The 24057-nt window shown below is 48.4% G+C and overlaps 1 protein-coding gene across 1 annotated transcript in view; it reads left to right on the top strand.

The window, feature by feature from the left end:
- LOC141085419 (cell adhesion molecule CEACAM1-like) overlaps positions 1-24057 on the top strand; it is a 53851-nt gene that overhangs the window by 22930 nt on the left and 6864 nt on the right. The window contains exons 4-6 of the mRNA XM_073570772.1: positions 14998-15234; positions 15987-16316; positions 17342-17440. Of these exons, the coding sequence (XP_073426873.1) occupies positions 14998-15234; positions 15987-16316; positions 17342-17440 (666 nt within the window). The remainder of the gene's footprint in view (positions 1-14997; positions 15235-15986; positions 16317-17341; positions 17441-24057) is intronic.

Here is a 24057-nt window from a genome sequence, read left to right as displayed (position 1 = left end):
TAACATCTCGCACAGCAGTATGCACCCTCGACCGGCTGTTCAAGGATTTCATACATGCGGCAAGACGTGCACTGGATGGCATTGGCAATACTGGAGCACATCCTAATGGGGATTTCACCAGACAGAAAAGATAAGTAAAAATAAATAAAGAGTAGTAATAAAATATAACAGCAATTCAGTAATAGCTCCCTTGGAAACTCCCTGAATCCAAAGTCATTGAATCACAAGTCACACACTTACCACAGTTCACACTTACGCTCAGGTCACACTCAGCTCGTTCACACTCGCTCAGGCAGAAGATTTAAAAAGTTTTGTTTTTTTTTTTCTCTTTTACCAGCAAACCACCTTGCTGCTCAATGCACTTCCAAAAGGAGATGAGCCCCAAACCAGGTGCCCCTTATAAACCCTTAATTATGAACCCCCACCCTTAATTAACCCCTTGTGAATATAGTTACACCTGAAGATTTAAATACAATATAGTTAACCCTTAAAACACAGATAGTAAAATAAGAGATTAACCCTGTAGAGGGAAAAAATAGGTTAAACAAGCCCCCCAAAAATTGAACAGGTAGAAAAGCACTCAGCAACCCACAATTCAGCAACTCACACCAATTCACACAGGTATTTGTTAAAAGTTTTCCAAATACCTCTTCACAAGTCACACACTTACCACAGTTCGCACTTATGCGCAGCAGCACACGTGTTGGACAGAGACTCCTGTAGCAATCCCCACTTCGGCTGCACAGATTTATGGACTAGGGGCTCAGTGGGCAAAATCGGTGACCGCCCGTTGCCTCCAGAAGCTGGACCATGATTTGATGAGATCCATCTGAGGACCCCAGGCCGGCCATTGCCGATATTCCAACTCCCATCAGACTGTATGTGGATGAGGACCAGAGAAGACTACGATAAGTGCTGTTTAAATATCAGACTGTCATGTTAGCCCTTTACTTCCCTTGATTCTTGTTCATTGTTTATTAACTCCCTGCGAGATCATTTTCATCCCTTTTGTTAAAAATGAAATAATATTGTTATACAGCATTGTTCTGCAATCCCTGCGTACTTGCATTCCCGCACCTGCTTATATTTGGCGTGGTCGGCAGGCTGCAGACCAAGCTGTCATGGGTGCCCCAAAGTCCAGCTTGCCGCTGGGTGCCATGCTCAGCAATCTCCCTAATTTTACGGGGAGTAATATCACGTTGTGGGACAGGACTGAACGGGTTAAAGACATGACGGATGCATCTCGTGACCCCTGCTATGCAGGCAGATATTGCTCTGATGGCCCTGGACTGTGAGGCTAGATGTTCTGTGATGTTTCGCCTCCCTCATGGATGGGACACGCTGACCATGGTGCTACAGTTTCTGGAAGAAATGCATGGAGATCCCACTGATGTTGGGGAATTGCAGATGCGCTTGTTCAGTCCTGTCCAAAGGGAGGGGAAGACAGTGACGCAATAGGTTTATGTGCTACAGGAAGTGCATCCGACGGGATGATGTGGGTGTAATAGGAGTGGGGCCCCCTGACATGATATTGAGGCACCAGTTCGTGGCGGTCCTCAGAGACACGTCACTTAAGCAAGCTTTACGGGAGCGCCTGCGTGCTAGGCCACGTATGACCTTCTTAGAAGTTGGGGCAGAAGCTAGCTTAACAGAGCAGGAGCAGGGGACAGCAGCCTTGACAGGGATGGTCCGGAGCAATGAGGTGCCTGCCTCGCCCACAGCAGAACCAGAGTGGGCCTGAGAGATCCAGAAGGAAATACGGGACATGTGAGAAGAGTGGTCCAGCCTCAGAAGAGTCCCCATTGCAGCTTCAAATGCGCCTGGAGACAGGAGTGACTCTGAGCCCTGCTTGCTAAGTGAACATTGCCAGGGAATGGGACAACTCCGCACAGAGAAAAATCCGACTTGTTTCAAGTGCGGGGACACAGGACATTATGCCCAAGGGTGTGCGAGACGGGGGCGGCCCCTAGCCCGGCAGCCATTAAACTAGTGGGCTCCGTGGTTGGGGGAAACTGCCCGGAGCCTGAGAGACCTAGAAGGAGAGAAGGCAGTCCCAAAAGTTTAATTTCTACAATTCCCCTCGTATGGGATGAAATGAATGGTAGAGCCGTTCGCTGCCTAGTCGATACCGGATCGCAGGTAACCACCTTGCCGGAAACATATTTTAGATGTTACTTTCCTGAGGTGATGCAGCCAGAATGGGGCCCAGTAATCAAGCTGATGGCAGCCAATCAGTTGCACATCCCAGTTGCAGGGGTGGTCTGGATGCAGATTACAGTGTGCGGCAAAGATGTGGGCCGGAAAAAGGTCGTGTTGGTTGCGGGAGACACTGGCAACGGTCCTGCGGTGACTCTGAGGATGAATGTGCTGAAGAAATTCGGAACCCTCCTGATCAGCGAGCCACAAGATGCTTTTATAGACTGATGGAGCCCACGAACCCATCAGAGGAAGGTGATCCAACAATTGATACGGGTTGCCCAGGCCCAGGAAAGGTCAAGTGAAGGGAAGGTTCTAGGAAAGGTAATAGTCCCTGCAGCTGCTAAACTCATTCTACCACCTGGTCAGACTGTGCTCACACTGCCAGTACAAGCTTGAACAACTCTCGAAGGGGTGGAAGTGCAGATAGAGCCAACCATCAAGGATCAGATACCCTTGGGGCTCCTCGTCGCTTGGACCTTAGCCACAGTTCATGATGGTAACGTGGTGGTGCAGTGCATCAACCTGGGAGATGAAGACCTCACCCTCTCGCCTAAGAGTGAAGTGGCTCAGGTACTGGGCTGTCGGAGGAGCTGGTACGAGAGGCTGTACAATTAGCAGCCACGCAAGGGGACCCCTGGGCCTTAGCCATCACAATGACACTGGGACATCCATCTGGAGGCCTGAAGGAGGGTTGTCAAATTCTGGAACAAATGCGGGCTAAATTGATGGGACTCTCCCCGTAATAGGTGCAACAGGTCGTAGCTGTGCTGGAGCGCTACCAGGAGGTCTTCGCTCGCCACAAAGATGACTTTGGGTGCACCACAGCTATAACCCATGAATTTCCTACCGGAAGTGGTGCCCCAGTCCGGGAAAGATATCAACAGATACCGCCTCAGATGTACAAGGAAGTAAAGGAAATGCTGGCACACATGAGGCAGATTGGAGTCACATGGGAGAGTCAGAGTCCGTGGGCGGCTTCTATTGTTTTAATTGTTTTAAAAGAACGGAACCCTGCGCTTCTGTGTCGATTACAGACGGCTGAATGCTTGTACGGTGTGGGAATCCTATCCATTGCGCAGAATCGAGGAGTCATTATCTGCCTTAGGAAAGGCAAAGTATTTTTCATCCCTGGATCTGGCCAGCAGGTACTGGCAGGTGCCCATGGCTGAACACGATCGGCCGAAGACAGCATTCATACTGCCCATAGGATTGTTTGAGTTTAATCAAATGCCCTTTGGCCTGACTAACGCTCCCGGGACGCTTCAGCGATTCATGGATAGATGCCTGGGGGACCTGATCTTCAATGCAACACTCATCTATCTGGATGATATAATTGTCTATGCGGCCACCTTTGAAGAACATCTCCGGTGGCTGGAGCAAGTGTTGAAGCGACTGCAGAAGCATGGCCTGAAAATGAAACCCTAAAAATGTCACCTTTTCCGCAAACAAATTAAGTATCTGGTCCACATCGTATCTGCTGAAGGGGTGAGACATGCACGTGAGAAGATAGCTGCAGTTCAGGACTGGCCCATCCCGAAGACAGTAAAAGACGTTTGGGCCTTTCTGGGGCTTACCGGGTACTACCGAAGATTTGTGAAAAATTTCACCCATATCCCTAGTTCACTGCTGGAATTACTAAAGGGAGTGCCATTTGGTTCAAAGAATCGGACTATCCAATGGGGAAGTAGCTAGGATGAAGCCTTCAGAGCCTTGAAGGTGGAATTGACTGAGGCCACAATACTCGCCTATGCAGATTTCTCGCAGCCCTTCATCCTTCACACCGATAAAAGCCCATATGGCCTGGGGGCCGTTCCATCATAAATGCAGGAAGGGAAGGAACAAGTGATTGCCTATGCAAGCCGGTCTTTTTATGACTCAAAACGGAACCCAGACAATTATAGCTCCTTTAAGTTGAAATTGCTAGCGTTCGTGTGGGTGATGATCAAAGAGTTTGCAGAATATTTGTCGGGGTTCGAAGTCCTGGTGCGCACGAATAACAATCCCCTTGTTCACCTGGAAAATGCAAAATTGGGGGCTTTGGAGCAACGATGGGTGGCCCGTATGGCGAAGTATCGGTATAAGATCGCTTACTGGGTCGGAGCCGAGAATACGCATGCTGATGCTCTTTCGAGAGTGACCCATGAGCGGCCTAAACATGACCGCGGTGAAGAATTGGAGGCAGAAGAGATTCCTGGGTTTCGGGACCTTGCTAAATCGTTGGTGGCGATGCAGGGACAGATCGGTGAGATGTCTGGAGAACAGGTGCTGGGACGATCTTGGGGTGACAACTCCAGCAAGCAGATAAAGAAATGGCCCAGTTGAGACAGTGGGCGGCTCTGGAGCGACTTCTCAGACAGCGCGAGAGAGATGCTCTGTCCCCAGGGGCACTGCAGATTCTGAGACAGTGAGAGAGACTCCAGTTGGAGGACAGGTTGCTGTATAGGAGAGTGCAGCTGGTGCGGGAGTGGGGGGTCACCTGGCAAGTGGTGCTCCCAGAGAAGTTGATCCGTGTAGAGGCCCATGAGAGAGGGGCTCACTTTGGTCCGGAGAAGACGTTTCAGTTGTTGCAGAGGCTGGTAAATCACCCCCTCATAGAAGACTGCAATAGAAGAGGCCTGTCAACAATGTCGGAGCTGTGAACTATCCAAACCGCCAGAGCAGAGAACCCTGACGCAGACCATCGTGACTCCTGCCCCCTTAGAATTATTAATGATCGATTACTTAACTGTGGTCCCAGCTCAGGTATGAATGTTGCGTTGTAATGATTGACCACTTTGTCAAGTTTGCTGTGGTGACTTCAACTTGGGATCAGACTGCTGAGTCAACTGCACAGGCCATTTGTTGAGACTTCATCCGGGTGTATGGCTGCCGAAGAGGATCCATTCTGACCAAGGCGCTTGCTTCCATGGTGGAGTGATGGAGGAGTTACATTGTACCGGATTGAGAAGTCAAGGACGACGCCCTATCATCCTCAGGGGAATGGAGCCTTTGAACGCTTCAATCGGACGCTGATTCAGATGCTCTGAACATTGGAGGAAGATCGGAAAATACGGTGGCCTGAGTACGTGGCTGAATTGATACACTCCGTATACCCTGCTATTCGGGTGAAAGGGACAGGAAATTACAGAGCTATAGTTGGATCCGGAAGAAGACTACCCACGGACAGGGATGTCTTCCTTGGTCTGAGAACATCGACATCGACTACAGACTCTTCACCGGTTGGTGCAGACTAAGTTCCGAGAACTCCAACACCATGAAACAATGCCTATTCGAGGGACGGCTCTAAAGGCAGGAGATTGAGTGTTGATTCAAGACAAGAGGCCTCGGGGGGAAGTTGAAGCATTGAAGGGAGAAAACCCCTTATCAAGTGAAATGCCGACTTGGGTCTGATGGGCTAGTGTATGAAGTTCAACCCGAACAGGAGGAAAAAGCGCCTACCCGAATAGTCCAACGCAGCATGATGTGTCCTTGTCTGTCACAGGGTCCTGAAGGAGAGAGAGTGCCAGACACCACTTTCATCCCAACGGTTATTGACTGTGATGATGAAGAGACACTCGACTCGTTCTCAGACTTGGATAGTCCACCGCCCGCCAGTCCCAGGGAAGTGCATAGGCCTGAAACCCCAGAGACAGCCGATTCATTGGATCAAGCTCTGCTCCCGTCTTCTACCACTCAACCTGAACTACGCTGTATGGAGAGGATGACAGCTGGAATACCTCCCACTTGTTATGAACAAGACCAGTTTATTTGGCAACGAATTATTCAAGAAATGGAAGAGTGTGAACGCCTGATGAAGGAACTCTTGCCATTTGAATGGCGAGTTAAAGGAGGGCGGGAGTGTAAGGAGGAAGACGAAGCTGCGGGTACCTGCGTCATGCTGGGTCTGAAACTGTCGAGGCTGCGTCCAGTGTTGCCGGGGGAAAGAATGGGGAACCTGACAGGTTCCATGACTCAGGAAGAGGGGCATGGCTAAGCCGGGCAGTGAGCAGGAAGAACGGGAAAGAGCTTTCAGTTTCCCTCCGACAGTGAGAGCGGATGTAGGTGTGTGGCGTGCTCCGCAGTGAGAGAGGCAGCGCGGAGTCATACCCCGGCAGAACTTGCACGGACGCTCCAGTGAGACAGTGTGTGTGCAGAGCTCCGTGTGTCTGGCTGAGCAGAGTGCAGTGCTCGTACGGAGGAGCAGGGGGGGCCAGGTGCAGGATCCTGAGGTGCGTTCCCCATTGCTGATAGACGCACAGCAGCACCCGTGATGAACAGAGACTCCTGCAGCGATCCCCACTTCGGCTGCACAGATTTATGGACTAGGGGCTCAGCGGGCAAAACCAGTGACGGCCTGTTGCCGCCAGAAGCTGGACTGTGATGTGTTGAGATGCATCTGAGGACACCACTCCGGCCGTTGCCGATACTCCAACTCCCATCTGACTGTATGTTAATGAGGACCAGAGAAGACTATGATAAATGCCGTTCAAATATCAGACTGTCTCATTAACCCTTTACTTCCCTTGATTCTTGTTTATTGATTATTAACTCCCTGCAAGGAGATCATTTTCATCTCTTTTGTTAAAAATTAAATAATGTTGTTATACAGCTTTTTTCCACAATCCCTGCATTACTGCATTCCTGCACCTGCTTACACTTACTTGGGGACATGTCTTGACAAGATTCTCATCCTCTTCTCTCAACATTGATGAGAAACTACGCGCGTTTCGGCGTACCTTTATCAAGGGACTTGATAAAGGTACGCCAAAACGTGCGTCGGGGCGGGTGGTACTGTCTGGCAAGGTTGCTTCACTCTCTATCAGGTATTTATATATAGTCTAATTACTATGGTGCGCTATTTGCGCTATGAGCCCATTGTGTGAATATGGTTAGGCTTTTTTGCTGGCATGTATACCTGTTTTGGGTGCCCTTTAAAATGTCTGCCATTGTGCATGTTTTGAGGAGTGATGTGTTATACTTCTACTAATATAATGATTATGCATACCTATCTCTGACAGACCCACCCTGGGCCTCCTGCATGTGGTTACAATAGCTATGTTTCATCTTCCAGCCCTACTGTATGCTCCTTTGTCTGTGCAATTTTTTAATATATATTAATAAAATTGACACTATTTTGCTAATTTGACCTGACGACTGGATTTCTCTTTTGCTTGTGATCAGGTTTCTAGAAGTCAGAGTTTACATTTTTTTTGTTGTATGGAATTGCACAGTCGGTTGAGGCTTCCAGTACCAAATTCCAAATAATGTTGATGTCTCAGATTTCTGTTTAAAGAAAAAGAGAAAAGAAAAGCTCTTCTTGTGTGTGTGACAATTCTGGTCTAATACGTCCAAGAGTGGACCCTCTGGGTCGTGGATCAGGAGCCCCTGGGCCGAGCGCACCTGGTGAAGACTGACCCCTGTACAGGGATCGTTAGGGGCAGGACCGCAGGGGGCAGAACCGCGACAGCCGGTGCCAGGAGGGACGGCTCGATGGACAGGCAGGCAGAACAAGGATAGCAGGATGGGATAGCGGAAAATACTGGCCAGGAGTCCACAGGAGGAGGATCGGAGATGGGGAACAGGGCAGAGACAGACAGAAGGACGTGGAGCAGGGCACAGAGCACACAGGGGAAAACAGCAAAAGGATAGGCAGGATTCACTAGAGTAGGTATGGGCCGATGAGTGCAGGAAGTCACAATCACCAGGCGCCCTCAGAATAGAGCGGACGCCTGATATATCCAGAACCCGGAAGTACGTCCTACAGACCCGCCCCTCAGCGACGCCCCCTACTAGCAGAAGAGAGCGGGGGAACGCGCGTGCGCGGCCTAAGGCCGGCACGGTTACCCGCAGCAGAGCGGAGACCAGAGCGGAAGTGCGCGTGGACAGGAGGGCGCAGGTGAGGGGACGCTGCGGCGGGCACCGCCGCTGAAGGGGCATCGGCGGGCACGGCCGCCGATGTCACAGTACCCCCCCCCATATGTCCTCCCCTTCTGAGGTTGGTCAGAAATCTTTTCATGATAAGGGGGGCATCGACATTCTCTCGGGGCTCCCAGGACCTCTCCTCTGGACCAAAACCCTTCCAGTCGATAAGAAAAAGAGTTTTACCCTTGACCCTTTTCATGGCCAAAATGTCCTTTACTTCAAAGACATCGTCCGAACAAATTGGCGAAGGAGGGAACATGGAGGTTGGTTGGAACCGATTCAAAACTACAGGTTTAAGGAGCGAGACATGGAAGGCGTTAGGGACCCGGAGCGATGCCGGCAACCTCAATTTGTAGGCTACTTCGTTAATGCGCCCAAGTACTTCAAAAGGCCCGATGTATCGAGGACTTAACTTGTAAGCAGGGACTTTTAGGCGGATATGTTTGGTAGAAAGCCAGACTTTGTCCCCGGGATGGTATGGGGGTAGATCCCTTCGTCTCTTGTCTGCGTGTTTCTTAATTCGGATGCTGGCTACCTCGAGCGCCTCCCTGGTCTCCCTCCAAATTTGCGAAAATTCCTTGGCGAGAGTATCTGCTGCAGGAACTCCAGACGATGCGGAAAAGGGCAACGGAACCCCAGGATTTAGCCCAGTTACCACAAAGAACGGCGTCTTGGACGTTGATTCGCTGGGATGATTATTATGAGCGAATTCTGCCCAAGGTAGGAGTGAGACCCAATTATCCAGATGGGCGTTAGAAAAGTGGCGTAAGTAGGTAGTCAAAATTTGGTTAATCCGTTCCACTTGGCCATTGGTTTGCGGATGATATGCTGAGGAGAAGTCGAGAGACGTGCCCAGGAGCCGACAGAGAGCCCTCCAAAATCGGGAGGTAAACTGGACCCCTCGATCGGTCACAATTCGTAGAGGAAGACCATGCAGCCTGAAAACCTGGTGGATAAAGATCTCGGCCAACTTCGGAGCAGATGGCAGTCCAGACAAGGGAATGAAGTGGGCCATCTTGGAGAAGCGGTCTGCGACGACTAAGATGGTAGTACATCCAGCAGAGCGAGGCAGATCAGTCACGAAATCCATTGCGATTTGCTGCCAAGGGGCCTCTGGCACAGGCAACGGATGAAGGAGACCGGAGGGCAGAGTCCTTGGAACCTTGTTCTGAGCACAGGTCCTGCAGGAGGCTACAAAGTCCTTTGCGTCCTGGTGGAGAGAGGGCCACCAGTAATACCGGGAGAGAAGCAAAAGGGTCTTCTTAATCCCAACGTGCCCAGCAACCTTGGAGGAATGCCCCCAGCGCAGCACTTCCAGACGTTTGTTCAAAGGAACGAAGGTCTTGCCAGGCGGAAGAGTAGAGAATCTCACAGGGGCCACGGAGATAACTTTAGCCGGCTCGATAATATATGATGGATCCTCCTCCTTTTCAGGTGGCTGCAAGGACCTGGAAAGCGCATCAGCTTTGATGTTCTTACTGCCGGGCCGGAAGTGGAGCTTAAACTCAAAACGGGAAAAATACAGGGCCCACCTGGCTTGTCTGGAGTTGAGTCTCTGGGCAGATTGCAGGTAGGCCAAGTTCTTGTGGTCCGTGAAGATAGTAAAGGGATGCACTGCCCCTTCGAGCAGATATCGCCATTCCTCCAGCGCCATCTTAATGGCCAACAATTCCCGGTCCCCAATGGAGTAGTTGCACTCCGCAGGGGAAAAGGATTTGGAGAATGGATGGAGCCTGTTGGGAAAGGACCGCCCCAGCTCCAGTGGAGGAGGCATCAACTTCCAGGATGAAGGGCCTACTGGCCACTGGGCGGTGTAGGATCGGAGCAGAGGCAAAAGAGCGTTTCAGGGCAAGGAAGGCGTCCTCGGCTTCGGAAGACCAGTCGTTAGACTTCGTCCCCTTACGGGTCAGGACCGTGATGGGCTTGGTGACTGTAGAAAAGTGAGGTACAAACTGTCGGTAATAGTTAGCGAAGCCGAGGAAACGCTGGATGGCCTTTATGCCAACTGGACGAGGCCACTGGAGTACCGCGGACAGCTTCTCCGGATCCATCTTTAGGCCGGAATCCGTGATGATATATCCCAAGAAAGGTAACGCTGTTTGCTCGAAGAGGCACTTCTCAATCTTGGCGTAAAGACGATTTTCTCGAAGGCGCTGCAGGACCATGCGTACACTTCTCCGATGGGAGGAGAGATCGGCCGAGAAAACGAGGATATCATCCAAATACACCACCACGCAGGAATAGAGTAGGTCCCGGAATACCTCATTTACGAATTCCTGAAACACCGCCGGAGCATTGCAGAGACCGAACGGCATGACCAAGTATTCATAATGGCCGTCCCGAGTATTGAAGGCCGTCTTCCACTCGTCCCCCGCTCGGATTCGGATTAAGTTGTAAGCTCCCCGCAGATCCAACTTCGTGAAGATCCTGGCCCCCCTCAGCCGGTCGAAGAGTTCTGGAATCAGCGGGAGCGGGTACCGGTTTTTAACAGTGATGTTGTTCAGGCCCCGGTAATCAATACAGGGTCGCAGGGACCCATCTTTCTTCCGAACGAAGAAGAAACCTGCGCCCGCAGGGGACGAGGATTTCCGGATGAACCCCTTGGCCAGATTCTCCTGTATGTATTCCGTCATAGCCGTGGTCTCTGCTGGGGATAGAGGATAAGTTCTCCCTCTGGGAGGGGTGGCTCCGGGGACCAGGTCGATAGGGCAGTCATAGGAGCGATGAGGTGGTAAGGAGTCCGCCTCCTTTTTGCTGAACACATCAGCATACGTGTGATAGGGTGCGGAAAGGCCCGGAAGGTCGGCAGGCTTCGAGCATGGACGGGGACGAGTGAGAGCCTGTAGGCAGTGCTCCTGGCAGGAGTGCCCCCAACGGAGAACTTCCCCAGAGCGCCAGTCAATCACCGGCTCGTGCCGTCTGAGCCAGGGTAGCCCTAGAAGAACAGCATGGGCTAGTTGTGGCAGGACATAAAAGGCTATCCTCTCGAGGTGGAGTGCTCCGATTTGAAGGTCTACTTCGACGGTAACCGTGGTGATGAGTCCGGGTAAAGGTTTACCATCAACGGAGGAAATAGCGCGAGGGTTCCTCAATACATTCACCGGGATCCGGAGTTTATCAACCTCCTCCTGGCGGATGAAATTACCAGCAGCACCCGAGTCCACATACGCCTCCACAGATCCACGCTCCCGACCTGCAATTATCAAAGCTGAAAGGGTAAGGGGGAGAGAGGAATTTTGATCACCTAGGGGGTCCTCTCTTACCTGACCTAGGTGGAGGCATTTCCCGACCTCTCTGGCTTCTCCGGACAAGAACGCACAAAATGGTTGGCACCTCCGCAGTACAGGCAGAGTCCCTTGGTCATCCTCTCCCTGCGCCGCTGCTCGGACAGTCTGACACGATCAATCTGCATTGGCTCAGGAGCGGTACTAACAGGAGATGCAGGGAAACGAGGGACAGGAGCCTGGTACAGCCTAAAGGACCTTCTCTCTCCGACCGCCTCTCGAGCGCGCTCCTGAAAGCGTAGATCAATACGAGTGGCCAGCGAAATAAGGTCCTCCAGAGTGGTGGGAGTGTCTCGCCCGGCAAGCTCATCCTTGATCTTACTGGAGAGGCCTCTCCAAAAGGCTCCCACAAGAGCCTCATTGTTCCACCCCAACTCTGAAGAGAGGGTCCGAAAGCGGATGGCGTATTGCCCCACTGTAAGGGAACCCTGGCGGAGGTTAAAAAGGGCCTCCGTGGTGGATGCTAAGCGACCCGGTTCATCGAATACCTTGCGAAAGGTTTCCAAGAAAGTCTGAATGCTTGACACTACGGGGTCATCCCTCTCCCACAAGGGATTCACCCAGGACAGGGCCTCACCCTCGAGATGGGACACAATGAACGCCACCTTGGCGCGGTCAGTAGGATACTGAAGGGGGGCTAGCTCAAAGTGTAGCCTGCATTGATTCAGAAAACCCCGGCATAACTTAGGGTCTCCGCTGTACCTGGGGGGTTTACCCAGACGGGGAGACGGGGCAGAGACTACGTCTCGGGGGGAAGTTGCTGCGGCTGCAGAGGATTGCAGAGCAAGCAATCGATCATCCACGGATGCCATGTAACTTAAGATGTGGGATTGAGCGTCGCGCTGCTGCGCGAGCTCCTGCTGGAGGCTGACCAGGAGGGGGGCGTGCCCGGGGTCTGAGGTCTGCAGGGCGGATAGCCGGGTGTCCATAGACTTCATAATGGACATTATCCGGGTCTGATTTTCTCGAAGGAAAAGTAATTCCTTTTGTGTAGCGGCCGCGGCACCGGCGGGATCCATGGCCTGGTGATACTGTGACAATTCTGGTCTAATATGTCCAAGAGTGGACCCTCTGGGTCGTGGATCAGGAGCCCCTGGGCCGAGCGCACCTGGTGAAGACCGACCCCTGTACAGGGATCGTTAGGGGCAGGACCGCAGGGGGCAGAACCGCGACAGCCGGTGCCAGGAGGGACGGCTCGATGGACAGGCAGGCAGAACAAGGATAGCAGGATGGGATAGCGGAAAATACTGGCCAGGAGTCCACAGGAGGAGGATCGGAGAGGGGGAACAGGGCAGAGACAGACAGAAGGACGTGGAGCAGGGCACAGAGCACACAGGGGAAAACAGCAAAAGGATAGGCAGGATTCACTAGAGTAGGTATGGGCCGATGAGTGCAGGAAGTCACACACAATCACCAGGCGCCCTCAGAATAGAGCGGACGCCTGATATATCCAGAACCCGGAAGTACGTCCTACAGACCCGCCCCTCAGCGACGCCCCCTACTAGCAGAAGGGAGAGGGGGAACGCGCGTGCGCGGCCTAAGGCCGGCGCGGTTACCCGCAGCAGAGCGGAGACCAGAGCGGAAGTGCGCGTGGACAGGAGGGCGCAGGTGAGGGGACGCTGCGGCGGGCACCGCCGCTGAAGGGGCATCGGCGGGCACGGCCGCCGATGTCACAGTGTGGATTAGTAGATCTGAAAGTTCGAGGAATGATCGTACGTTGCTCACCTGATTAGGTTGTGCAGATCAGGCACAACACTTGAGAGGGTAGGAGGATATGAGTAAATCAGCTGTAAACAACTCTGGCCGCTGATTCCTAGACTCAGACTAGTACCAGAAATGATGAACTACCACAGAGTAAGAATAAACACTTGGGGAAAGTCCAGGCACTGCCAGTACATGAGGTGTCCGAAAACTTTTTATTGAAACAACACTTTTCGGAGTTCATCTAACTCCTTCATCAGGTACTTGATGAATAAAGGTTTTATTGAAATAATGGGTTTTCGAGTTGATCTAACTCCTTCATCAGGTACTGATGAAGAAAGGTTTTATTAAAAGAACGCATTTCAGAGTTGATCTTACTCCTTCTTCATGTACCTGATGAAGAAAGGTTTTATTGAAACAACGCATTTCGGAGTTAATCTTACTCCATCAGGTACCTGACGAAGAAAGGTTTTATTGAAACAACACATTTCAGAGTTTATCTAACTTCTTCATCAGGTACCTGATGAAGAATGGTTTTATTGAAATAAGAGTGTTTCGTAGTTGATCTAACTCCTTCATCATGTACCTGATGAAGAAAGGTTTTATTGAAACAACATGTTTTGGAGATGATCTAACTCCTTCATCAGGTACCTGATGAAGAAAGGTTTTATTGAAACAATGCATTTTGGAGTTCATCTAACTCCTTCATCAGGTACCTGATAAAGAAAGGTTTTATTGAAATAAATGCACTTCGGAGTTCATCTAACTCCTTCATCAGGTACCTGATGGAGTTAGATCAATTCCAAAATGTACTGTTTCAATTAAACTTTTCTTCAAACCGGTCTCCTGACAGCGTCAGGACTATCCTTGAAGTTGTTTCCTCCTTACCCTGTGAGATTTATGTTGGGATGGCACAATGTGAAAAGAGACTAAATCTGAGCATATTTTGAGTGAAAATGGGCTGGAAGAGCAAACCCAAGAATTCAAGATCAGTGCAAAATGCAAGAACCTAAAGATTGTCAATCACTCAACAGTCATGGTTGGAAATTAAGAAGATCTGAAAGGTAAAAAGTTATATAGCAAGACAACTGAGCATAGAAGAACACTAATGGACATCATTTGCCTACTTAGATTAATAATTAACAGCAAGAAATTGAACAAAAAGGAACCAGGACATAATGGGACAGATAAGAATCCTAAAAAAAGATATTCAAATCTTATGATATTTGTATGAAAACACAGATCAACTTTTCAATTTTGTTGTTTTTTTGCGGTTCTATGGAAATACATAAGATGGAAATGAAATGTGTTATTAGGAATGTACCTATTGTTTTAATCAGGGATTTTTTTTCATATTTTTTAAAAAATTGCCACAATTTATCCATTGTATTTTTGAAACACAATGGTTAATCTTGCAATTTCCACATTGGCCACTTAAACAATTTTGGATTCATCCTCCTAGTCTTTCCTGAAGAGTTTTCAGCAAACTTCCTATCAACAGAGGAAGGATTACAATGACAGGTAACACCTCTATATGAAGCAGATAACACAGAATTCCCCAATCACAATAGGCGCTGAAATGGCTCCACCTATTCTTCTTCCATTCTGCACATGCTCCTTAGATACTTCAATATAAAGGATAGAGTTAGCCTAGTGGTCAGTGTGAAATCTGCAAGTTTTCTTTTTTATTTTTAATACAGTTTGTGATCTGCAAAAAAAATCCCAAAAATGGCTAAAAAAAACATTTTACGCAAAACCCTAATTTAAACAATAGTGCATTTTCTGATTACACATTTTTTAAAAAATAGTTAAATGTGCATAAGCGGTACATAAAAGGTGCAACATCTTGTTTCCCAGAGCTCTATCAAAACATAATTAATAGAATTAGATATAATAATATTTTGTCTTAAAGGGTATCCAAATGGCAACATTCTCTGTACTGCCCAAAACGATACCGGGGAGGGAACCGTTGGCTGTTCTTGGCCAGGAGGAAACCCTGCAGCAAATGTGACAATTTTCTATAATGCGACTACATTTGTGACATTGTCAGACAAAGTATACCTGACTGGGACAAAAATTACCCAAGGATCCAATTTCACCTGTTTCGGCACCCAACTGGGAAGAAACTCAAGCTGTATATTAATATTGGGTAAGAAATCAATATTTCTCATTGACTGGACTCAACATATCTTCAGATCTATGTGCTCCATAAAACCATTTTGATTGTAAATCGATATCATTATAATAACTATTGTAAAAAGTAGAGTAGAATAACTATTGGAAAAAGTGGCACCATTTTGGGCCATTGTCATAAAAAGTTCTGTAACTTTATCCTCATTTGTGTTTTTCCTGCTCCTGCTTATATCTGGTTTACATTAAAGGGGTAATCTGAAGTTTGAAAGTTATCCCTTATCCACTTTCTGATCACTTGGAATCCAAAGTGGCCTCCTGGGATCCCAAGAACTTGGGTTCTGATGTGTTCCCATGTGTATGGAATGTTGGTCGTTTATTATTAATGGGAGTGCCAGATTTTGCCTAGTGTTGCACTCACACAATCTTCAGCACTCCAATTAGAATGAATGGAGCAGTTGTGCGCAAGATGGACCTCCGTTACGTTCAACCGGGGCTCTTTGGACCCTCTGTTATCTGGATCGCTGAGAACCACTGGAGTCAGATCACCATCTACAGTAGACTCAAGGATAGGGGATAATTTTCAAAACTTGAGAATACCCATTTAAGGCTAGCTATAAAGTGAAACCCCACCCATATACACAATAAGAAAACTTTTTCAGTGGAAGAAAAGCAGGACGTAAAATGTACTGTATATCTCTTGTCCATCTTTTGTGTGATCCACAAGATATCTACTTATTAAACATATATTTTCTGTGTCTTCACCACCAGAACCTCCCCAGTGCCCACAGCATGATACGAATTCAGAAATAGATGTAATAGAAGGAAAAACTGCCGTCCTGACATTGAATTTACAGCCAGAACGCCGGTCACAAAATTGCTCTTTTCTTCAGGTCCTCCGTGCTAATTTCTCTTGGTTTTATGAAGTCGACTTCATTCAGATAAACAATAATGAGAAATTCATAGTGACCACTAATGATCATTTTTCCAGTCTCCAGATCTTACGGGTGACTAAAATGGATTGTGGAAACTATTTATGTAAAGTGAAAAATATTATGGGTGACCAAGACTTCTATTTCACCCTCAATGTGAAATCTCAGGGTAAGTGAATTTTAATCCATGGATAAAGATTAATGCTTATTCCATAAATTCAAAACAATTTACTGCTGTAAAATCTGTACAACTCCTTCATCTAGCTGGTTTTCCTGCTGCATAGATTCTAAAGCACACTGCTCTTTGACTATATTGGCTTTTTCTCCTGCTTCTCTCCTTTCTATCAGTGCTAGTAATAGTACCAGAGCGTTTAGAAGAACATTGAATCCGGATTGAAATATCTTTAGAGATGACAGATTACAAAGGCTGTAAATAGGGGCAAAGGCATATGCAAGGCAATTTGCAAACGGATAATGGAAAGATCACCTAGGTTGTGCATGAGAGTAGACAGAAAGCAGAGCACCCATGATATGTTCTGCAAGGAGAGGGATGGGAACATCACTAATGCAACAGAATCAGTGTCTGTCAGCACACAGTAGAAGAGATCAAAGAAATCCATTGTGTTCATTTATTGAAAAATTTTAGTTTCAGTAGATCAGAGTATAATAATATATAGATCTGCAGTCCACATCTTCTTTTTTTTCTACAGTTATGTTGAGATTCCTCATGGGCTGTAGAAAGAGAAATTAACACAGAAATGAAGCTAGACTGATACATGAGAGCTAGTGAAGGCAACAGCGTCCTGGACAATAATGACCTCACATTCTGCACTGTAGCACCAAGATGGACAGGTTCAGTGTACATCCCCTGTATTAGCTGTACAAACTGTAGAGCATTATGTAGGAGCTTTAGATCAGCTGAAATTAATGGGGTTCAATTGATTGAAAAATGACACGAAAATAGCTACCACTACTGCCTCTTGAACTGCAGTAGAACTGAGCATTAAATCCCCTGTCCTCTGCAGACCCTGTCCCTGTCTACACAGAAAAGTAAAGTTGATAAGTGAGCTGCAGTAAAAAGGAAATGACAGTATGTCAAGATTGCTCTTGTGGCCAGGGCAAAAAAATTAATATTGCCATATCGCTAAAAAAAAATTATTAAATAATACATATGTTTGGGGGGTTTGTCCGCAGAACTGAATTTTGATGCGATAGCTGGAATTGTAATTGGCATACTTATCGTACTTATCATCATCGGAGTCGTTATATACTTCACCCTGAAGAGAAAAAAAGGTTTGTAATTTTTTTAAAGTTTTTTTATGTCTTTTCATGATTATATTCTTTAATTTGCTAATTGAAGATTAGTTGGCTCTTGCAATGGAGTCATTAAATAGTTAAACACCATTTCCTTACATATCCATTTACATATAACTTTTACTAGTAGCGCTCAGTTAAATTCAAGTGGCTAACAATAGAGATGAGTGAATATCTTCAGCTCCTTTCTTATTCGTCAAGCCATAGCACTTACCGAATAAGCTGCATCGGGAACCCGAATAACTGGAGTGCTCCCGATAATCAGCTGTTCTGTGCCGCAGCTGCATTTGTCGCGGCTGTGTGACAGTCACAACACATGCATGAAGAGCCCAGCAAACAGGCTATATATGCATGTGCTGTGACTGTCACACAGCCGCGACAAATGCAGCTGCGGCACAGAACAGCTGATTAGTGATCCAGGAAGCCAGGTTCCTGATGCAGCTATCAAGTAATCGCTTTAGCTTGCCGAACAAGGAGGGAGCCGAAGATATTCACTCATCTCTAGCTAAGATGTAATAAAAGACAGAGCCACAAGGATAAGAGTGAAGCTGAGCTACGTAGTGAAAGTTCCGCTACGTACTGAAAGTTTTGCTACATACTGAAAGCTACATACTGAAATACTTGAGAAAGCGCCTCTGAGAGCGAAACGTACGTCGGAGGTTTGTTCCACGGCTGGGGGTAACTGTGCACCACCTGGTAAGCTTTTTCCATATGACTGTCGCTGATATATGATGTAACTTATGATGAATGTTATGGATTCTGCTTGCCGTCATTAGCCCTATTGCCTGATTACACATCGGCTGGTTGCCCTGAGGATATTTTGTCCAGCCTATATGGCGATTATTTGGCATTTGTAACAGCCCTTGTGTCGGCATATTTTACAAACTATCCTGGCTAATGTTATATACAGGTGCAGTTTTTTTTTTTTCACCGCCACCTGCCTTCTTAATATTGGTGTCTATTTGTCATCTGCAACTTTGCTGGTTATTTATATACTGTATATTGTCTGTGCTCGCATTTAATAAAGGATTTTGATATTTTTATAGTACTTGGATTCGTTTGCTCCCTTTTTTCTCCTAAATTTGTATGTTTATGGAGCGGAACATAATATTATTATGGCGGCTTATTTCCATGGATTGCCGCATTGTGTTTTGTTGAAAGTATTGGGCTCCTGTTTATTTCTATGAAAGTTCTGCTACGTACTGAAAGGTCTGCTTTGTACTGAAGTTCTGCTACATACTGAAAGTTCTGTTACGTACTGAAAGTTCTGCTTTGCACTGAAGTTCTGCTACATACTGAAAGTTCTGCTGTGTAGTGAAAATTCCACTATGTATTGAAAGTTCTGCTATGTACTGAACGTTTTGCTAGGTACTGAAAGTTCCTGCTATGTACTGAAAGTTCCTGCTATGTACTGAAAGTTCCGCTATGTACTGAAAGTTCCTGCCATGTGGAGCGCCCGCCAGGGCAGTGGGGATACTCAGTACCGGGTCACTTCTTAAAGGGGCAGTGTCACGGCAGCGGTTACCCCGTCCGTGACCCTGGGCGTCCAGTAAAAGGGGAATAGTGAAAAAGGGAAAAATAACGTGTTTGAAATAAAGTGTTCGTGACGCCACCTGTGGTACTCGGCAATAAAGATGTTAGCCGACCCTGCTGATTTGATGCAGCAGAGTTGGTTCAGCTCTCCACAGGCAGAGCTATGTCCCAGGGCAATTAGGATATTAAATATAATGTTGGAGGTGAATGTGGTGCAGGACAGGAAAGATTCAGAAGACACAACAGAGTGCAGTTTACTTTACCTTTTACTGAGCTGTGCAGGTACAGTCCGGGGCTCAGGTTACACATGGTTCTAGAGTCGGTCAGCCTGTAAGCAATTTGGGGATCTCCTTATTAAGGTGGGTTGTGAGACCTCCTTTCTAGTGCTATTCTCTGAGGTACTTTTGGTAAAACTTCACTCCCATGACAGGCAACTGGAGCCTGCTTCAGGGATCGCTCATATCTGGCGTTTCTGGCTCACGTATGTGGCGCCCCTGAGGGTTCAGTCGCCACAGAGGTATTGCACCTCCTCCTGAGGTGTGGTACCCCACCATCCAGGTAAGGTGGAGACGCCTGGCCACGCTCCAACACCTGCATCCCACACAACATAGTAGTGTAGCAAAGCACCCTTTGGTGGCTCCCTGCTTGGAACACAAAGCGTGCTGGGAGGCGGGTGGAGTTTAGGTTTTGCATCAAAAGAGTGGGAAGAGTTTAGGATTCAGTCAGTTTGTCACAGGAGTCTGACGAGGTCAGTCTGTGAAAGGAGATCCCGGGATTGGGATGGATGAAGGGAGTGCTGCAGCCGACCTCAGTGATCTGGGTCCGCTGGCACAGGAAAGGAACTTGGATAGAAAGACTGACTCTCCATAAGAAGGAAAGGATTAGTACGGAACGTGAGGAGAAAAAGAGAACTAAGGATTAGGGTTAGAGGAGAACCCTTCCCAAGTTCTAAGCGCAAGGTCGGGGTCTGGTCCCTGAGGTTGTTTGGATACTAATGGTCCTGCGACAGACACCGGAGGAATAGAAATTGTCACCACTTTATTCCCACACAAGACTTGGGGGCACAACAGCAACGATAGTGAACCGGGACTTGGTAGCAAGGAGTCCCCGAAGCAGGCTACAGCTGTCTGCCATACAAGTAGAGTTCATAGGAACATCTGACAGGAGGAACTCCAGTGTAACTCAGTACTGTGAGTACTTCACTAAAGGCGCTAAGAGGGAGACGTTCAGAAAAGGCACATATGTTGGCGGAGTGTTGGACAGAAGTACTTCATCTTGCCTGGAAGTTGGCTGAGCTCCTGACCCGGAGGACACGGCTCGGATGCGGGCTCTTGTGCCACCACAGACTGTGAGTAAAGCTTTGGAACTACATGCCCTGGTGTCCTCCACTTATTCGTGCGTTAACCTGCCCGGCACTGCTACATCCCCTGCGCCCGACACTACACCATCTAAGTGTCACTTCACCTACTCTGCCCTGGGACTACAGCCCTGTCTGTGGAGGGCTATAACATCATTGCTGCACCACACCATCTGTCCCAGAAGATCTGTCTGCAGCGTCGGCTTAACATCTTCATTGCCGAACATCACAGGTTGCGTCACGACTCATTCATTCTAATCATCATAAGCACACTGAATATTTTCCCCTTAAACAATGGGCGCCCAGGGCCACGGGCCGGGTCCCAGCTGCCGTGACATCTCCCATTGAGGTTCATCGGGCCCAATACCGAGTACACCACAGCCCTGGGAGGGCGACCCAAATTGGCGTCATGAACAGGATGACGAAGCCCGGTGCCACCAGGTTCTGTGTGCCTGAATTTATTGGACTTAAACATTGCTGAGAATGTGCAGAATAACCAAATTAATAGACTGTAAAATAGACTCTAAAAATGGCCGCCGGGGCGGAGAAGAAGGGCGTGACAGTATGGGTGGCCCTAAGAAAAGACCGCAAACTGTCCTGGGCCTCCCCTGTCTGAACTTCTATGCAACTGCATCATGGCCCACCCCCCGAGGGGTTCGTATACTGGCCTGGTATGGAGGAGTAGGAAGAAGACGCCGCCCTCAGAAGGAGGAGCGAGGGCCGGTGGCGGGAAAACAGTCCAGACAGGAAGAAGAAAGAGAGAACGCCATAATGGAAGGAAGACGGAGGCCAGGAGAATGCAATGGAGAGAAACCACTTGCTCCCAGACAGCCCCTGCGGGGCATGCGGCTGCTGAGATACAAGCTACAGCGCCCACCTCCGCCTCCAAGCCGATGCTGTCACTGGATGCGGCCTGCCAGGAGGAGATACATGAGAGTCCCAGAGCAAGCGGTGGAGCAGGGGCTGAGGCCCTACATGGATCTGGCGTGGCCACGCGGGCCCGCCCCGGAGGCTTTGGCAGGCGTCGCTCCTATACCAGCTCCGATCCAGCTACCGACCACTCACCAGGCAGTCCCGGAGGTTGCAGCTGCCACCATTCACCACCCTGAACAAGTGCCAGAGTTAGAACCTTGCCGGGAATCACCAGGTAGGATCACTGCCCCTGCCATGATCCTGGTATTAGGAACTGTGCCCCTGGACAGAAATGATCCAGTGATTGCTCAGACACCAAGTGGCAACATCCAAATCGCCCCATGCCAGCAACGACAGGTTGCAGCACTGCTAACTGTGGTACCACCTGAAACTGGGGAACAATATCCTTCGGTATCCGCTGCAACTCCTGCAGAGTCACTGGCAGCAGAGATACCACCAGCAGCAGCTGAAGTATTACCCTCACAGGCAGCAGTTACTCCCGCTGCCATTCCATTTACACAGACAGATACATCGGAGGAAGAATAACTGCAATTTGTGGACAGTAAGCAGGAAGAGGATGTTCACAAGTTCTTCCCTGGAAGCAGCCCAAGTCATCAGATTCTAGTACCCCAGGAGGGGACCACCAACATTTAAGAGCATACCAAAAACTAACTCTGTTACCCAGGGGGGTATTTGCACCATTGTGCTTGTTTTTTCGATTTTTGTTATCATGATGTTTCCCTGTTGATTCCAGTTTTGTTGCCCAGTTTTATTGGCAGCGTTTTTCTTACTGAACTGTGGAGATCATGGACACTGAATGATCCAGAACTGTAATGTATATAGTTGCACCTCTTAAGGTGCCCTATCTTGGTTTTACATAGATATTTTATGGATAAGAACTACCTCATCATGGAGCATAGCTCCAATCCAAGGACACTGCAAGAGATCCCGACTGGGAGTGGTGTCCAGCACTTACAAGAATTATTGAAGTTTTGATGTGAAGTATTTTATAATGTGCCTTATGAAAGTATTAATAGTTAGAGAACAGCTTTTATATAGAATCTATTTAATAGCAATAACTTTTAAGAATGTTTTAATAAAGAGATGAAGGATTGGAATAAAGATAAAGATTTGAAAAATGCAGGTGACGAACCAGGCATTAGCGGTTGTCACTAAAGGTTAATAATAGAAAATGTGAAAGGAAGGAATGTGTTATAGTACTTGAACTGGTAGTGAGTTTACTTCCATAGCACTTTAAAAATTAGGTAATTATAGATAGTCTGTTAAGTTGTTTTGCAACGTTCAAGAGTGAGTGCCTCCCACATTGGGAAGTTTAGATAAGAATTGTTTATCAGCATTCAAAAATTTTGTATGTTCTTGTATTTGTCTATCTTTGCTTCTTTTACAGCCCGTGGATGTGCTGTGTTTAACGGGGGGTATGTGGCGCCCCTGAGGGTTCAGTCGCCACAGAGGTACTGCACATCCTCCTGAGGTGTGGTACCCCACCATCCAGGTAAGGTGGAGACGCCTGGCCACGCTCCAACACCTGCATCCCACACAACATAGTAGTGTAGCAATGCAGCCTTTGGTGGCTCCCTGTTTGGAACAGGAAGCGTGCTGGGAGGCGGGTGGAGTTTAGGTTTTGCATCAAAAGAGCGGGAAGAGTTTAGGATTCAGTCAGTTTGTCACAGGAGTCTGACGAGGTCAGTCTGTGAAAGGAGATCCCTGGAGTGGGATGGATGAAGGGATTGCTGCAGCCGACCTCAGTGATCTGGGTCCGCTGGCACAGGAAAGGAACTTGGATAGAAAGACTGACTCTCCATAAGAAGGAAAGGATTAGTACGGAACGTGAGGAGAGAAAGAGAACTAAGGATTAGGGTTAGAGGAGAACCCTTCCCAAGTTCTAAGCGCAAGGTCGGGGTCCGGTCCCTGAGTTTGTTTGGATACTAATGGTCCTGCGACAGACACCGGAGGAATAAAAGTTGTCACCACTTTATTCCCACACAAGACTTGGGGGCACAACAGCAACGATAGTGAGCCGGGACTTGGTAGCAAGGAGTCCCCGAAGCAGGCTACAGCTGTCTGCCGTACAAGTAGAGTTCATAGGAACATCTGACAGGAGGAACTCCAGTGTAACTCAGTACTGTGAGTACTTCACTAAATGCGCTAAGAGGGAGATGTTCAGAAAAGGCACATATGTTGGCGGAGTGTTGGACAGGAGTACTTCATCTTGCCTGGAAGTTGGGTGAGCTCCTGACCCGGAGGACATGGCACGGATGCGGGCTCATGTGCCACCACAGACTGTGAGTAAAGCTTTGGAACTACATGCCCTGGTGTCCTCCACTTATTCGTGCGTCAACCTGCCCGGCACTGCTACATCCCCTGCGCCCGACACTACACCATCTAAGTGTCACTTCACCTACTCTGCCCTGGGACTACAGCCCTGCCTGTGGAGGGCTATAACATCATTGCTGCACCACACCATGTGTCCCAGAGCATCTGTCTGCAGCATCGGCTTAACATCTTCATTGCCGAACACCACAGGTTGCGTCATGACTCATTCATTCTAATCATCATAAGCACACTGAATATTTTCCCTCTTAAACAATGGGTGCCCAGGGCCACGGGCCGGGTCCCAGCTGCCGTGACATCTCCCATTGAGGTTCATCGGGCCCAATACCGAGTACCCCAGAGCCCTGGGAGGGCAACCCATGTGCTGCTGTGTTGTCGAATATCAGTTGGGGACAGAGGATCTGCGGTCTTCTGCCCTCCAGATTCTGCTGCTGGGCTTTAG

The sequence above is a fragment of the Dendrobates tinctorius genome, unplaced genomic scaffold (assembly GCF_039654945.1).
Source record: "Dendrobates tinctorius isolate UK_male_01 unplaced genomic scaffold, ASM3965494v1 ptg000028l, whole genome shotgun sequence".
Classification (NCBI taxonomy): Eukaryota; Metazoa; Chordata; class Amphibia; order Anura; family Dendrobatidae; genus Dendrobates; species Dendrobates tinctorius.
The sequence above is the reverse complement of the archived record's forward strand: the minus strand, read 5'-3'. Positions and strand labels throughout refer to the sequence as shown.